The 18249-nt window shown below is 39.8% G+C and overlaps 2 protein-coding genes across 21 annotated transcripts in view; one reads left to right on the top strand and one right to left on the bottom strand.

Annotated features, from left to right (window-relative positions):
- LOC117418205 (trinucleotide repeat-containing gene 6A protein-like) overlaps positions 1–252 on the top strand; it is a 94093-nt gene extending 93841 nt beyond the window's left edge. For all 20 annotated transcript variants that reach the window (XM_034030946.3, XM_059035489.1, XM_034925925.2 and 17 more), the window contains one exon: positions 1–252. This exon is cut by the window's left edge and continues 3947 nt beyond it. The gene's annotated coding sequence lies outside the window, so the exon portion shown is untranslated.
- LOC117418207 (mucin-2-like) overlaps positions 1–16892 on the bottom strand; it is an 18733-nt gene extending 1841 nt beyond the window's left edge. The window contains exons 1-11 of the mRNA XM_034030962.3: positions 16427–16892; positions 15371–15703; positions 13725–13844; positions 10200–13274; positions 9808–9920; positions 9241–9299; positions 8984–9147; positions 7318–7480; positions 6597–6788; positions 2040–2267; positions 677–830 (exon numbers count right to left, since the gene is read on the bottom strand). Coding sequence (XP_033886853.3) covers positions 677–830; positions 2040–2267; positions 6597–6788; positions 7318–7480; positions 8984–9147; positions 9241–9299; positions 9808–9920; positions 10200–13274; positions 13725–13844; positions 15371–15703; positions 16427–16595 — 4770 coding nt within the window. The 5' untranslated portion in view covers positions 16596–16892. The remainder of the gene's footprint in view (positions 1–676; positions 831–2039; positions 2268–6596; positions 6789–7317; positions 7481–8983; positions 9148–9240; positions 9300–9807; positions 9921–10199; positions 13275–13724; positions 13845–15370; positions 15704–16426) is intronic.
- Between the last annotated feature and the right edge of the window lie 1357 nt (positions 16893–18249).

Raw genomic sequence — 18249 nt, 5'->3', positions numbered from 1 at the left:
GGTAGAAACGGTCAATTGTGTGTTTGTGTTTTCCACTGATGCTGTCATTTTAAAAAGATGTGTTTTTGTTTGTTTCTCTGTTGCTTGCATTTAATATTTGGTGTTAAGTGAAAATGTAAAATTATGTAGATTAGATGTTAGGTCTCTATACTTGTAGACATTGATTACTGTTTGTAAAAAGACACTGATCTCCAAATCAAAATACAAAGCTGTATACATTGGGTTCAACCCACAATAAAACCTTAACAGTGACTTTGTCTTTTATTTTACCCTGTGCTTCAATACTGAAAGTGCATATTTATACATGTGCATGCTCTGCGTGTTTGTGTTGTGTTTTATTTATTTTTGTTTAAACACTACTCAGTTTCCCTCTATTGTTGACCAAATATAATAGTACTTTTGCTATATTGTAACAAGAAGCTTTAAGAACTAAACAAAAACCTTACTTAATAATATTTTACAAAACCTACAATGTAACCTTAATGATCTTGTCATAAGATTTGATTCTGTACATTAGTTTATCCCCACTCCAAATTTAGTACATACTTCAGATTACTACGGACTAGTTCCACAGATCCAATTAATCTTGGACTACCCAAGGTGTATATGTTTGGTTTTGGTTCAAAGCCTAGGGTCCCACCAGTCCAATGTTTGGTGGTCTTGCTCATTTTCTTACCGGTCTCTCAATGCCAAGCTGCTGTAGAATGGGGAAGGGTGTCCACTGAATGGGCTCCATAGGCCAGCTGGAAACGGAGAGATCGCTGGCCTTGCCCGAGTCTGCCATGTGATCGTTGATGCTACTGTCACTGAGGTCCCAGTTATATTGGGAGCTGTAATAAAAAATACAAAGACATGCTGTTACTTCAGGTCAAGTGCTTAGAGACACTTACGTTAAATCCTTTTCAAACAGGCATTGCACTAAAACAATGATTGTTAAACTATGACCCCTGTCCATTGTAAATTCTCTACAGCCACCTCATATGTTGATTTGAACAATCTAATTTTAAGGAGGTTTAAAAAAAAAAAAAAAAAAAAAAAAAAGCCTTACTCTTAAATCCTTTTGAATTCCTTTTAAGCGCTCCTATAAAAGTTAATAGTACTTTAAATGAACCTCTTTTTAAAGATTATCATGAAATTTAAATATAATACTAATACAATCAAGCACAGTAACTGCTTACATTCTACTGGTATTAATCCCTTGTATCAGAATGAAGGCAGATCATAATATACTGTATATTTTGACAGACTGACAGTCATAGGTGGAATTTACCTTTTTTTCCCACATAAATCAAATTAGTATATTGGGATATAATGGGATTATATGTAAAAAGACAACCGTATACTCTTACTGCAGCAGCATGCTGTGAACACCAGGGGGTGGTGTTTAATCCCACAAGCAGCCAGCCCATCCTAAAGCCTTGCAGGTCATGTTGTTTTATACCCCATAACCGCCTATTCCCAAATCTGGAAACTTCATTACAGTGAAATGCAGCCTTTTCCATTTCCACCCACTGGGGCTGATAAGCAGCTACCTGCTGCTTATCAAAAAAAAGTGCAATTTATCAAGTTTGTTATAACACAGGAAGAGGCTTTGGTGACCAACCACGTAGCAACAAGAGCCGATTGTAAATGATATCCAATGAAAAAGTATAAAGTAACACTACAATAATTGCCTACAAGTCATTTCACAATATGACCATTATTCCACTGCTTGGTGTATTCTTATGCAATATCAATTTACTGCCAATATTCTACACTGGATATATTTTATTTTGGGAATGATACAACCGTATTACATATGTCATGATGATTTAAACTTCTTTTAATATAAAAGTGAGTTACTGAAACCAGCTAAAAATCTGTCAAGTCGGTTTCCAACTTCAGTAAAGTGAAGGAGTCAGAAATCAATGTGTCAATATTGGGTCAACTGTTGCCCTGTATCTGAGGATGTGTCCATTTCGAATCGCAGTGTGGGTTGTTTTTACAGGGATGAAGTCAGGGGCTGTCACATGTACAGGTGATCCCTAAAGGAAGTTTACCTGTGCCTGAAGACAGTCCTGATGTGGGGCATGTTCCTCTTGCTGCTGTTGCTGGTGGTGAGCGACTCCTCCAGGCAGCTGCAGTAGCTGCTGTCCAGCCTCCGGAGGTGGATGAGCTCGTCAGAGTGAGTGAAGGCAGGGTTGTCCAGTGAGTTAGCAGAGGAGTCCAGCCATGACTGGGACCAGCACTGCTCCGAGATGTCATCAAAGCGGCTGAATCTCCGGTAACTGGAACAGAAAAAAAGGTATAATTCACTTGACCTCAAATTTCTTATCTACAATTTTAATAAACATATATATATATATTATCATAAGCTCCCAGTCACCATTAATCTGGTCAGTGTAACTGGTTTGCACTGGTTAGTCATCTATAAATGTTTTATGGTGAAGTATTTTAAGTTTTATATTCAAGTCAAATTTTAGTTTTGTGACAGGTCACTAGAGAGATTCCACATTAAAGTGAGCATTTCTGATTCTATTACTATCACATAGAAAAGTCTCAAAACTCACAACACAGATGCTTCAATTACTGACTGATCAAACGGTTTGTGACTTTCATAGAAAAAAAAAAATTGTGTGCTTCATTGAAACCATGTATAACGATTGCTGTCTGGATTGAAAACAAACTTTTCTTACTGTACAAAATATTTGTGTCACATTAATGTGTAGGAAAATATTCTGAACGGTGTCCAGATTTCAAATGATTTATTAGAGTCGAGGCTGTTGCTTTAAGCTCGGCTCTGGCTACACCCTTTAGGAGGGACACACAATTACGTCGATTACTGACTCCTGGAAACCATTGACAGGCTGTCAAAACAAACGGTGTGAAGGCAGCGGAAAACGCAGTGGCATATGAATAGAAAGCGGTGCTGCGGGGGGCTGTGGTTTATTAGAAGTAACAACCTGAAACCATTAACCCCAATAACTGACGGCCACCTGACACTTCCTGTGCTTTGTACGGAGGGCCTTGTTCTCCTGCCCACACCACTGGGAATGTAAAATATACATAAATACTAAACAACAAATCTGAACAGTGGTCTGTTATCTTCTCTAACGCAGGAACCTGTAACTAACTTAGCCAACAATACCACGAATAATGCCATTAAAAGAATGAGACAAATAACTATTCACTGAAGGTTTATGGATTTGTAATACATGTGACCAGTTTGAAGATGTACTTAGATCAAGGTCATGTCAACAGATACCCAAGGCCGTGATCAAGGATGAAACACCCTCAAGGGACTGGTCTTTGGCCTCGTTTTTAGAAGCTGTTCAATCATGTCAGAGGTAAAGATGTATAAAATACAATAAAATAAATGGCCAAGAAGTTGTTTTTTTTTTTGTTTTTTTCTTACTTGAAAAAGAAACGCACTGGTGTTTTTTTCCTGGATTCATATAAAAAAAAGAATAGCCATGCTTTGTATAATTCCATTATTACCATCCCCCCCCCCAAAAAAGAAAAATCTCCAGGGAAAGATGCTCTGCCTGGGTGACACCATGACAGATGCGTGTAATTTTGCTTTGTGCTTTGTGACACCAGCCGAACAAACAGCAGATAAAGATGAAGGATGGTGGCAGGGACCCAGGTGACAGGGGAGTTATGAGACAACGGGACTGAGGAAGACCTTTGAGGTCTCACCAGCAGGAAGTGAAGGGTGAGGATAGTAGAATGGACGAAACATCCTGATGCGAGTCGGGCAAATTGAGAGGGAAGTGTGCAGATTACCTTCTAGAGAAACCAGGACACAATTTCTGGTAGTTTAACAAACGATCTTCATAATAAAAAAATTTAAAAAACACGAGCAATTTCAAGTATTTGTATTTAACATCGGAATTATCGTATATTAAGTGGAGGGTGCCAATACTTTTGTCTGCAACTGTAATGAGCCTAAAGACCATCAATCTACAGAAAAACTAAATCTTGAGCAGCTGTTGAAAAACCAAGTTTGTTTAGCTTAATGGGACTCGACACTGTTGAATTTACACTGCAGCTGCTGCATCCCAGCCCCAGAATGATAACAGAGCTGTTGTTGTACCGGGCATTTGCAAGGAATGCTAGTAAAACCTTTCTTTCATTTTGCACTGTTTAGCAAATGGACAAAGTAGCCAACAAGTTGATAAGGTTGATATATGATTTTTAAAATACAGGGTTTGTACTTAATTGGCAGGAGAATAGTTACAGGATGAAAATAAAAAATACAAATTCCTGAGGTGGCATAGTGCGGTTTTCATATTACTGGGGGACAGACATGTAGCTACTTTTGGGTACTCCAACCTCAACATGTCTCTTGCAGGGCTCCTATGTTGACAACTCACTTCCAAGTGCCACCCGGGCTTTAAGCTTTCTCTTCATTGACACAGCTTGCATTTCAAACCTCTTTCTTGAAAACCAGTAAAAACCATTGTCTGTATTTCTTAAAGAAACATTCATTTGTCTGAAGATTTTGTTCTGACACCATTAGGTAACTGAGCTGGAAAGGAGTAGCTTGTGTTGAGGTATTTCTTTCAAAGCTTTCATTTTACCGCTTGCCTCAGACTGAGAATATTACCAATGGAAGCAAAATTCAACTGGATAAGAAAAGGACTTTCTGTATAATTGTATTACTTGACTCGCTAATTAATGACACACTCCCCACTGGTAGTCAGACACTGTGTCGAGATTGCTCGAACTCTAACTGTGTACATTCTATTTGTAATGTGACCTATATCAGGATCTACCTCCTCACAAGGCCGTCTGTGGAAATAGTTATCCCCTTTTATTTTTCTACTGCCTATCAGCTCTCACCAGAATGTTTATGTTGGCTGGCTTTTGAGTAAACTGATTAACATGGCTACTGGAAAGGCCAGTGTTTCTAACCTTGTCCAGACATCAAAAACAAAACAAGGATGTTGATATTTTCTGTGTGCAATTGAGAGGCCTTTTAACATACACATATTTCTACCCGTTTTTCTGCTAAACGTGTTTTGAAACTTCATGTAGCAAGCCAGAATGACAGCTTTTAACAACCAGCGACCTTGAGACTTACTGGGGATAGGAAGCCCTGACAGAAACAGTACACAAAGTGTATGCATAATCCAAAAACAGACTGCTGACACGGCAGACCTTTCCACGTCAAGAGCTGTTTTCCTTCACCTCGGAGGTTTCCTGCAGCTTTTCCTCCCTGATACCTCCCACTCTCTCTCCTCAATCTCCCTTCCACTCCCAAATCAAATGCCAGGCTACTCCCAGCCTGCCTGTGTCACCAGTGCCAAACACATATTAAAAACGTTTCATAGGGTTAGGGATCAAAGGAGATATATGTCTCCACTGTGATAAGTAAAACTCTTGGTCAAAGTTTAGAGAACTACAGACACTACCACATATATGCACACTACTACACACCAGCACAGCACATTTTTAATGTCCTACCTAGGGTGCAATGTTAAAAGACCAAAATCAAAGACAGTATTTTATAATGTAGAAAGCATGCACTGAAATTTTAATACTGGATTCTGCCGAGTCAACGCCCAGGGGTGTAAAGTTAAGGCAGAAGTGTGGTTGGGGGGTTGGGGGGTTGGGGGGGTTCCTCAGGCAGGGGACAAAATTACAAGCCTTATTAACATTAGGTAGTAGGTAGATTACGTTTACAATTAGGTATGCTTAAAATTCAAAAGGTAGAGCACAGCACACTAAAGGTCTCAAGAAGTGCAGTTAACATATTTATTGACTGGTGAAACACAATTCAAAGCGGCTGCAGTATGTCCACTGTTTTGTCATTTCAGATATTCACAAAACAAACAAACTTCAAAGCTACAATGTGCAGTGCAAAAGCACATCATGAAAAAAACACATCTGTAGGTGAAAATGGCTACAATAAAAGTCGCTACATTTAAAAAAATATATAAACACGTGAAATTTTCGGTCCACTAAAATAAATGTCTTTACATAATCCCTGTAAGTAAGAATTTGGAGTGTCCAGTGTGAAAACACAACACGAAATAATAGATTAACATACTGTAGCGTGCATGGAGGCAGGGGTCAGGGCTGGTAGGTGACGCAATCTAAGCATGAAGACATAAGCCTGACATCTGCTCCAGCAAGGGAGCCCAGCTCTTTTGTACAGCGGTATCGGCGCTACGATTTAAAAGATGGAGGTCCCGGGTTCGCGTCCAACCTCCACCTGTGAGGAGCCGCTGTCTGTGGGAACTGAGGCTCGCCACAGTAGCATCCAAAGCAGTTAATGAGAAGAGCAGCAGACAAGTGTAGAAACAAGCCTGCTGAGAGGTAGGTCACTGTTCACTTCATTAACATGAAATCTCAGGAACCCACGAGAATAAAGCTGTGTTAACAACCTGCACAGCGACAAACAACCGGGAGACCTGCTAATGACCAGGTGCACCATCAATCTGCGAACACGGATTCCGTACTAATACAAGAGACAGCCAGCTGGGAATACACGTCTTTTCATCTTCTGTGCTCTTCTGCACACTGCAAGGGCAAATGTGAAGAGGGTTCTGCTGTTAAAAAACATCACCTTGCAGACGCACACGTTGCCATTAAAACAGGAGACCTCTTACCTGCTTCTTGTCTGGTCGACCTTGGCTTGAATCAATAAAGCCTTGAACCTCCTCATGACCAGGAAGGCTATGGCTGCCATCGTGACAATGACTGCGAAGAGGACTCCGAATGCGATTCCAATCAGCTTCTGCTGGCTCATTTTGTGGTCGCACCTCAGACCCATAAACCAGTAATCAACACCAACCGGACATCTACAGAAAATAAACAGTGGTGTTTTCACTGGATTTATTACATTTCTTCTTCAAAAAAAGAGACAAATAAATTAGTACATTCACGCAGGAGAATACTGTCCTATGCATGCCATGAAGGGAGGTTTTAAAGAAAATAGGCACATGCGAGGTGGAGTTTCCAGACTAATGGATAATTGATCTACACTCTGAAAGTAACACTGTGAAAAACTACTGCCAGATTTAAAAAGCACAGGGCTGCTAATTATGAATCTTTGTATCTTGCAGTACCTTATTAATGCATCAAAAATAAACACTTTTTTTTAATTTTTATTGAGACCATGTAGCGGTCCAGTTTAGTGACAATCTGGTGGGAAGACATCCAGATATGTTATGGGTAGTACTGCACTAAAGGATACAATCAACTTGCCTATTATCAGTAGAAACAAAAAGGAGCCCAGTCCCATTTTTCCATCAGTGTGTTATGAAAACAATGCAAAGGAAGCAGTGGTGACTCAGACACTGAAAGGTCAGGAAGCAGGGTGATACTCACTGGCACACAGGCTGCTGACCTCTCTGGTGGGTGCAGATGCCGCTGTTTTTACAGTAGTCCCTGTGGCACAGAGAGGTGCATCTCACATTGCTGCGTCTGGCAGGGACACAGTCGAACCCAGGCTGACAGCGGAACACTGAGGAGCACAAGTCAGCCTGACGCTCTGGGGAGAGACAGAGAGAGGCAAATTCTTAGGAAAAAGCGGCCTTGGAAAAACACAAGCATGCTTTAATAGAAACCTGTCGTCACTGCAGCAGAGAATGTGTCAAGCACAGGATGGAGAGGTGCAGGCAGGCTTAGCGCGGATTAATACAGCTACTGAAAAAAAGGAAAATAGGTTTTATTTAAATGTCAGTTCTCTCACAACAGTAAATAGTCATATACCTTTTTTGTCCCACCAAAACAGTCACTGTTCTGCCAGTTCATACACAAGCTAGCGTTAAGAGAAATTCATAAAAAAAGAAAAACTGATGGTCACAACAAGGATTTCTGCCATGCCTCCTTCCACATTGTGTTTTCACTGTATCACCTGCCAATTCATATACAGATCACCCTATCAAGCTGGTATATCCTGGAGAACGTATTGGGTATCTTAGTGGTAGAGCATCTATATGGAGCACAACAAAAATCTAAAATAGTGGATTTAAAACACAGTAAATAAAAGTTTCTGTGATTCAATTTGTGTGTCTATGTGCAGATATCCTACTATATAAAAAAAGGATTCCATTGGAAATGTAAATTATACCGGTACTGGGGAGGATCATCAAAGAAAACGGATAGTAATTTTGTCCACTTTACAAACTGCAGCAATAAAGAAAAAATGCCTCAAGCTTACTGTGTAACCAGTGACTTACCGCTGTGCTCTACTTCAGCAGCACATTTTGATTGTAAAATGAATGACTGGAAACCAAGTGGCGCCAGCAGTTGAAGCCCATTGAGCAATGTACTATTGAGCCTGCATGGCACCAAGTGTAAGGCAACAACAATGCAGAATCTACTGTAAATATCTGCTATGGGACCAACGCCATTCTGATACACTCATTAAACCTGGCACTTATTTATCAGGTACGGTGCAGCTGCAAACAAAATAAGACGGCTCTGTAATGCAATGGCTCAGAATCCACAAACAAAACCATTCCCTGTATCCCTACCCCCACCCCACTCCAAAAAGGTTCTGCTTTTTGGGGATGTATTTGATCTGTGTTTGCAAAAAACTTGGTTTGCATTTAACCAAGATAAATGTTGCATTTCTAAGAGGAAAGGTGTGGACACTATGTACAGTATAACTAAGCTGACTGCCGGAGTGTATGGCTCGTTAGGGCCCTTCCCTGCTGAATTATTATAATTCTCCTATCTTCAATAAACATCACTGCATAAGCATTCTACTGGAGAGCTCAGGAATGGACATTTACATTACCGCCAACACTGGTACTGCAAAGTTATCTAACCATCTGTCCATCCATCATTTCCTTCTGTCACCATGTTTTACATATCTCTCTCATATCATTATTTTTAATGATTCTTTTAAAAAATGTTGTTAAGCCACATCAAATAGTTTTTTAGCATGCTTTTATCATGCTTCCCCACACTTTTGTAAGGATGTGGAGAAGTTGATTTATTCACGCTAGCTCCTTGATGCTGATCAAGGCTCAGATAATGTACTTACTCCGGACAGACACACGCAGCACTCTGGCCCCTCTGATGTAGAATCCCTGGGAGACGGCCTCAGGCAGACCCGTCATGTTCAGCAGTCCCTCCAGATCCCCGAGCCACCCCAGCACTGATTCCGTACTGAACACAGCGTCATACTCCATGAGCACGCTGCCACTACTGCGAGAGGGAATAATCTCAATTCAATCAATGATACCCTTCAAACTGAAACCAATAACATAATAAAAACACAGAACGTTAGCCTTTTTATACCTGATTCCTGATATCGCTAAATGTTGATACCCAGGAATCTTCTTGTAAAACGGGTCAACCTGGAATGTAAAATTGTTCACAGTGATATTATAAAAGTATACAGCACCAAAGCTATTTATAAACCCCCTCCTCAACACACACCCAATGCTGTACAAAGGATGCTCACAATCAACAGCCTTCACAGAAGAAATGTCATTAATTAGCTCATCACAGTCTATTCGCCTCGCTTCCGATTTCTCCATAGAGTTGGTCAGAAGGCATACATGTACAGATACAAAATGACCTGCCTGTGTTCTTTATTCTGAAGAAAGCGATGTCTGTTAGATACAAATAGCACTAGCCTATAGTGGGACTTAAAAATAAACCCACCACAGGGTTCTTTACAGGGGCGCAGTCACACGGGATCCTTTGGAACCCCCCCACCCTTCGCACGGTCCCGCACACTCCCATACACAACAATGCAATCATCAAATTCTTGAACCAAGAAAAAAGCACACCAGTCACCATACAAATGCCTTGTATGGATTCTTAATATTTCAGCAGCAGTTTAGGGTTTGGTATACCAACCTTTCCTAGGAAGTCCTCCACAAGATTTTCAAAGGCTCTGGATTCAGGATTTGCAAGGTCTTTACTGAATTCCATTTCCAGCACAAGAAGTGAAGGAACTTTGATATTTTTTTCTACATAAAAAAACACAAACATGTTTAAAGTTTTTATTGCTTTTAAAGTAGTAATTTGTATTAGAATATGTGGGCACCTGTGTACAAAATATGTTGTACTCTCTGTGCTCTTTAACCCATATAAATTGTCTTAACCTTCAATTGCTATCTGTCAAACATCCCTTTATATGTCTTTCCTGCAAATTAAATTGGCTGTGTTTATCAGTGTTTATTAGTGTTTAGTAACCTTGATAAGTATACAAGTAAAACAATTATAAATACTTCAATAAATAAGCCAACCTTTGATGATGGGTGGCTGATCCTCCACTATGAAAATCCTCTCCGTCTTCTCGTAAGTGTTTTTGGATGTGCTAAACATCACAGGAGGAGCAGGTGAACTCCCTGTCGTTTTCTGTCCATAAGACGTGGTCGTAAATACCCCTTTCCCAAAAGCAGAAACTTCTGTCTTTGGCGCATGCAGGGTGGTGGTTGGAATTGCAGACGTGGTCAAAGGCCGAGTGATGTTCACACGCCCTGTGAAAGGCACTGCAGTGCTTTCACTTTTGTTTGATACAGCAGTAGGTCTTGTTTTCACAGTGGCAGAACCTCTATGCCTAGTGCCGAAAGTGCTGTTATAAGTGGAGGCAGTTAAGGTACTTGATTGATGCACTGGCAAATCCTTCGACAGGCCTGGAGTGCTGTTGTTCTTACCTTTAGCGTTTGTCACCCTTGAGGAGGTGGAAAGCTGTTCTGTTGTACTAGATTCCAAAGATGTCAGGGCTGTTTTTGATTCTGTGACATTACCACTTCCTGCAGTGGAGTTTATTGTAGTAACAGGAGTGGACTGTGTTACAGGGGAAAGTGTGGTCGAACTCGGTCTCTTCGGACTCCAACTTGAATCATCCATGGCAGGGGGTAAAGTGGTTTGAGGAACTGTGGTGCTGGAATACCCTGTACTTAAAACCTCTGTTTCCATCTCAGTTTGTCTAACAGGAGTTGGGGAACTGCCCTCCCCTCTAGGTGATAGTGTTTGTGGAACCACTGCATTTAGGGATGTGGTTGTCTGCAGAGTTGGTCCTGTTGCCCCACCTGTATTGAGGCTTGTCACTGTAACATCAGAAGAGCTAGTCAACAGAGGGGTAAAAAAAGTCGAAGCACTGTCGGGCACAGCAGTTTCCTCTTGTGGCAAACTTGTGCCTAATGTGTGAGATTCCACTGCAGGACCTAAACCAACAGCTGGCGATGTGTAATGCATTGCTGTATCAGTCAATGTAATAAAAGGTAAAGAGCTTGAATTGAAGCCTTCTGAAGGTGTTCTAGGTACTTTTTTGGACGTCCACCCCATTTCAGTTAGAGTTGCTGAAGCTGATGTGGATTTAATGCCATCGTCCGACGAGATGACATCGTTGTTCATTGACATCTCTTCGAACGTTTCCGTAGGTGAGGCTGATCGTCTGGTATTTTGAGACACTGTGATCTGTTCGTGTGTTGTTATGGAGAGGGTACTGGGTTCAGCAGTCCATATCAGCAGCTTTGGCGAGGAATGCAAAGCAGATGTAGGCAATTCTGATGTAGACGTTGTACTTTCAGACTGAGGAAATATATCTGGACTGGAAGTAGTGGTTGATGGTGTAACCCCTGTAAAACGTAGCATGATATCTGTTTCTGTCATGCCTGTATGAGGTGTAACAGAATCTGTGTCAAGAGTACTAGTGTCTAGACCAGCTGTCCTGCTACTTTCTATCAAAGTAGTCAACGTGGAAACTCCCTCCTCACTTGTGGAAGATGGGACAGCCCTTTCACTGAACCCTTGTGTTGAAATTGACACACCTACATCCCTCTCAGATGCGGTTTCCCCTTTAGGCATAAAATTATAGATGTCTCCTTCAGGAAGGCTTCTAGTAACCATTGGAACTAACTTACGCTCAAACAGACTTACATTGAAATCCTCCATCAATGGAGTAGAAGTGTCCGCGATTATTTGATGTCTTCTGTTCTCGCTGCCTTCGTGAAAAAAATCATTGATCTCTTTGCTAATTTCAGCAGCATATTTTGGCGTCTCTGAAAGTTCATTGACAGTTTGTAAACTTAAACTGTTGTTTTCAGTCACCTCTGTTAAATACTTGCTGTCTGAATCAGAGTTCCTTTGATGATCAAAAGTAGAATGTGTGACTCCTGCAGGGTCCAGTGTGACTTCACTGGAGAATTCCAAAGGGGTTGTGAGTAAATGAGAGACCTTAGGATGCTTTAGGGCTTCCGACCCTGTCTCTGGGGTATCTGTAGGGTCAGTCCCTGAAGAAGTTAACATAGACATGAGGTTATAGTTCAAAGTGGCTGTGCTTGAAAGAGCTGTGATCTTTCTGCCAGTGTTGTGTCCAGCAAACAAAGCCTGTGAGCCCGTGAATGAAGTGGATGAACCACTGATCAACAGATCATTCGAAGTCTGTGATGACTCTGTTTTAGTTGCCGTGTTCATTTCAAGAATAATCGGAGTCAGCGAAACAGCTTTCATTTCACGCGGCAAGTCCAATTTGGTTCCATGGCGATAGTCTCGGTCATTGCTCGGCATCTCCTGCTCATGCCGTGGTGGCAGCGACTCTGTAGGATTGTGTACGGTATCTGGAAGAGCTGACGTGTGACTAGAGCTAGTGGTCAGTGGGAAAGAAGGCTTGACAGTGAAAGTCTGTGAAGCCGATTCTTGGGACGGAGAAACTGGGGATGTTGCAGACACCAGCATGTATATATGAAAAACATTTCTTTGCGACGATGCACCAGTCTCTGGAGCATGCAGCCTCTTTTCCTGTCTGGTTGATGGATACGGAATTGCAGTTACACCTGTGGGGTGTTTTTCCATTCTTGTGTAGTGAGCCATTAGAGGCTTGCTTTCAGTTCTGAAAAGCGCTGGCTTTGTTTTCTGAGTTTCTTCAGTAGCTGGACTTGTCAAGCCTAATGATGGATCATCAGTTGCAGTAAATCTCACAATGTGTGAAAGTGCCTGATCTGTTAATAGAGCAGAGTCCTTATTATGTGAAGTTTCCTGAGTGGACGGGAGTGTTTCCTTATCAGCTCCGACAGCAGTGCTTTCGCTGTCTCTGGGCCAATGACTGCTGACTGAACTGTGGAGTGCCTTTGTTGTGTTGTTCTCATCCCTTGACTGGCCTTCGGTTGTGCCATACCGTGCTGTTCCTTTGCCACCGAATGTTGTCAGAGCACTGTCACCAGGCCTCGTGAGCCACGGTTTCCTCCGATTATGCGTACTTTGTGAAATTATTGTAATTTCTAGAATGCCATGGAAGCTTGTCTCCTGACTCAAAGGAGCTTTTCGCTGGTGTGACTCAGTGTGGGGAAGTCTTTCCTCAAGGAGGTTCCGTGTTTCTAAGGAAAAAAAACAACAAATCAAATAATGTTAAAAACAAAAAAAACACCATTCAACTAGGTCATATTCCCCCCACCCTGGAAGCAGGGTTACTGCAAAAATGTGGTTAATTTCTTCTTGGCAAGGTTTCAAGTCCCACCTTTAAACTTATGTTGCATAACAATTTGAGTCATTCCAGGCTTTAATAATCTCTCTTTAATGTCATACCTTACCATACATGTTTGTGTCTTGAATGACCCCATATAATGAAGTCCATATGTAACAGGATATGCACATTAAATAACAATTTCAAATCTAGATATCTTTGACAACTAATGTGCACTTAAACATTTTTTTGTTTTGTTTTTTTAAGACGAATAAGCCAATATGATGGCTAAAACCAACTATGCGGATGTTATTATTTTTTTAAAATTTGGATTCATTGTTCACGCATGCTCTGTGCTGTTTACCTCCTTCACCGTGCTTCCCTTGACAGGTCTTCGGACACACACATGCTGCAGCAGATTCTCCGGATATGCAAGTCCCTCCATTCAAGCAGGGAGACCGTCTAGCACACCAGTTAACCAGAACTAAGAACAACACAACCAATACAATCAAACCTTATTCCTCTTCAACATTTCCAATCCCTTTGCAGGATTGTTACATTGCACACAGATCTTTTTTGTCACCAGCCTGATTTCTTTGATTGGGATCTTAATTCTCACAATATGACACTGAATTTTAGGTTCCAATTGATTAAAGTCATTTAAATGAGCTATTCCAATATATTTTAGCATAGGATATTTTGATTTGTGGGTGATTTTTTGTGCAAAAGGAAATGCAGGAAATATCTGAAATCTCAGCTGTAGTGATTTAACACTTCCACCCTTAAATTTGAACCTCTTTTCACAACATGTCATTGTATCTGGAGATGTCGATAAGGGGGTGAATGATTCAGCCTTGGTTTGTTTTCATGATTACTGTGGTATTGTCCATTACTCCCATGACCATTATGTAGCAATAATGGATTATTGTAACATTTTCTTCAATGTGGTTATTACATAATGACGGTGATGTCACTGCAGCTTGCACCTGCTGCAAATTCGTTTTGACCCATATTGATGCCTAATTGTACAGGTCCCAAATTGCACCATTAGGAGAAGTGGGTTTTAAAAAGTTATTTTAAAGTTTAAAACTGTTGATTCAAAGAGTGACAGTTACCTTAAACACAAGTTCTAATAGCAATACTTTTAATTAGATGAAAATGTTGGTTTCATATTAAACTCAGAACCAAAATAATATGCAACACGCTGTAAACAAGTTGGCCCATATTTAAGTTAACGGATACTCAAGTAATCGTATAAAAGTTTAGTTTAGTATATACATACACTGTATGGAGTCTTTTACACAGTAGTTATGGATGATAAATTATGGAATATCTTCAAAACATAGTATTGCCATATATTTACATACAAAAATAAACACAAAAATAAATAAAATCATACACTTCACAGGCATTTTTGCCGCTTCAGTAAAAAATGAGTTTTTAAAATGTTAAAGTTTAGAACATCATAAATTTGAGATGACAGCGTCAATATGAATTTTACAAAAGTTATTTATTTCTAAAAACAAATCAAAAGGTGCACATTAATTGTTTTTTCAAAAAAAAAGTCATAGTTAAATGGAACTTTTAAAAGTTCTATTGTCCTTATAAAAAAGACACCTGGAGGGCCTGTCTCATAAGAAGACACATACAGCGTTGAATGGCAACATGTTGCATGTCCAACTCTGGCACAAAAAAAACCTAAAAAAATAAAAAATAAAAACTTGTAGAAGACATTGAACTTTTCACACTGAGAACTGCACGTTGAATTTCAAGGTACCAGTACTATACAAAAGTTCACTTTTAATTTCTTCGTATTTCTTTAATTCAGAGGATTACATTTTCACTAAAAAACATCTTTATTTTCTAGTTATTTATATGAAGACATATCAATTAATTTAAACCTGGATCACTCCTGGGGATAAGCAACTAGCATGAGCTTTAAACATCCAAACAGTAATATAGGTTTAAAAGACTCAATTCTAGTCGAGTCAAGGGTATGCTGTACCTTACCTGTATACTGAATTTGGGTGTCGTTTACAGAACTTCCAGCTGCAGCGCGCCAGGTTATCACACCTCTACCTTTCCCAGACAACAAAGTTTCCTTCCTTGAGCCACAAATGGATGCTTTTTGGCTGTTTTCAAAATATACACTAATGCACGTTTTATTATCCAGAGAGAGAATGGTTAAGTGTACAGTTTCTGTAGACAGTGCTTCAATTACCCATGTGCAGCTTTGTCCATGCATATTACTTGCAGATATTGAATGTTGGAAAACTCCTGTGTTTTCCTTGCTGACATCAATGATCCCACCACAGTCACGGTGTATTAAGGAATGCAGATAGCCTGCAAAGAGAACAAAAGTTGAGACAACTGCACCGTGCGAGTCAGTACAAGGTCAATCTGTACATTTAACAAATATAATAAAACTGCACTATTATTTTTAAATACGGACTAAAGAACTAACTAAAGCATAAACGAAAACGGCTATAACAGACTGGAATAAAACAAAATACTAATATATATATATATATATAATACTGAAATAAGTCCCACGATAGAACATACTGTATTTTACAATTCAAATCAGGTCACTATCCTAATTTTTGGTGGTCACACAAGTCTAATACTGTATATATTTGCACAACTATTTTAAAATACAAAGGACATAAAGACTGTAAAATTTTTTATATACAGATTATCAAATAATATGAGGAATAATATTAGAGATTAATATATGAAAAATAACCGTTACTATTGTTTGTAAATGTACATGACGTTCGTGTATGTACGCAATTAAACTCAAAAATCAACAAGTATGAAACTATTGTATATTCACACAACAACGGACCACATCAATACTTTTTTTTTTTAACCAAAACCTTGATTGATTAGAACATTTTTAATGAATAAAAGTTTGTCCATTTATCCCTCCAACTCTTTCCAATGTTTCCCTTCATTCCCGTACTGCATTTCATAAACTATTACTTTCCTAAAAAATAACGAAAAACGGATAACTTATGTCAGTAACTATATTTGTAACGAATGGAGTACGTTGTAAGTCCTTACCTGTGTTTACAAAAAAAAGAACCATTCGAACATAAAGTTGCATCGTGTCGATTTCTAGATCCCATAGAATTAGATGAACGTTTGCTGGCTCCCATACAGATAATTTGTGTAACTGCCCTTGATAAGTTTGAGGACGCTTTGTTCTTGTCAGCTGCGGTGATGATGACATGCAATAAAGAAACGTAATTCCTTATTAAACCCAGACTTAGTAATAAAGAATTGGTTTTGCACTGCTGACGGGGTCACTGTAGAAACTGACAAAGACTCGCTCTCTCTCTCTCTTTTATTTTTAAACATTTTTTTTACGAGCGCTTTGGAAGTAGGGGAGGAAATCCTCTTCTCAGTGGGGTGGATGTGGCTGCAAAAACACACACGTGTGTGTGGAAGAATCTCCTTTAATAGCTGCCAGGTGAACCCTGTGGCATTATTCTTGCAAGTCTTTATTAAACAGTGGAACTGCGTCTCATTTTTTAAACTGTGTGTTTCCTGAAATTCTGCCAAAACAATTATTATTATTATTATTATTATTATTATTATTATTATTATTATTTCTTTACTATTTTGATATACATTTTGAAACGAATAGGATATGCCTGTTTGCATTTAGCGCTTGCTTCTTCCATTACTTTCTACAGCCCCCAATTAGCTTTTATGTGGAGGTGTACAAAATAAATTACAGGATAAACAGTCCTTCGTTAACTCGGGCACATCTACAATATTACTAGCTTTTTCCAGTCCCTAACCACGCCATGATGGTTTTGGTACACATTGCCTAAAACAAAATAAACTACACGATTAAAAACATAGCACCTAAAACTAAATAATGACAAGGGGATTCCGTAAGAACAATCTATTACAAACAATAGAGTGCCAACAACACCCACAATGCCAGGCAGTTCCAGAATGTATATGTGGGCTGTGGTGTAAATTCTGCAGCATTGCTTGTTATACCACAGTTGCCCAACAGGTGGTATCGTGTCACTCACACCGCTATAAATGTACACTGTGACCCAAAACTATTGACACATGTATAATCCCATGCTTCTCATCTCTTCAGCATTTTTTACCAGACCTGTGTGTTTACAATTATTTATATTTAAAACCAGTAATTGTACTTTCCAACCTACTCCTAGTGGACGCCTTCCAATTCAGTTTATAGGCATTTGTCTGTTGCACAACATATACACAATTATGCTTTCTGTATCACCTTCCTAAAAAGCTAACTTTTAACCGATTCCCAAACAAAAGCGCATGTCTTTTTGCAGAATTACAGACCCCTATCATGTAAGTTTGGCATGTGGAGTAAGTTGCCTGGCTGGAGAGCTGCACCGCCACCAGCACAATTAAATTGATTTGCTTTCTTTGCCTGTAATTAAATGCTCGGCAGCCAACAGCAGGATGCCTACTCACGCAGTGATTGGATTGCGATCCTGCCAAAACCACGGCTCCCCATAGCTGAGGAAATGGGATGAAGCAAGACCCCCTGGAGCACACACTGTAAATTTAAACCTGCTGTGACCCTCGTCTTTAATTAAAATCCTCGTAGCCTAGCATGCATGCTGTTTTGTGCCAATAAATGAGATAACTAATTCGGCTGACCGCAATACTGCTCTAAAGCACAAGCTGGCAGATAGATCATGGTTACATGAAAGGGAAAAGCAAAAATAACCTATGGTGGGGGGCTGGAACAACATTGACTTACACAATTTTATCCAAAACATACATTTAAACAAAAGTTGGGGCAACTCTGGTTTCACCAGAGAAATGTGCGAGAGCAACAAAGCTCTGTAAATGGTTGCTGTAATAGCTACAGTGCAACCAAA

The sequence above is a fragment of the Acipenser ruthenus genome, chromosome 13 (assembly GCF_902713425.1).
Source record: "Acipenser ruthenus chromosome 13, fAciRut3.2 maternal haplotype, whole genome shotgun sequence".
NCBI classification, from domain to species: Eukaryota; Metazoa; Chordata; class Actinopteri; order Acipenseriformes; family Acipenseridae; genus Acipenser; species Acipenser ruthenus.
Note: the sequence above shows the minus strand (reverse complement) of the source record. Positions and strands in the feature narration are given on the sequence as shown.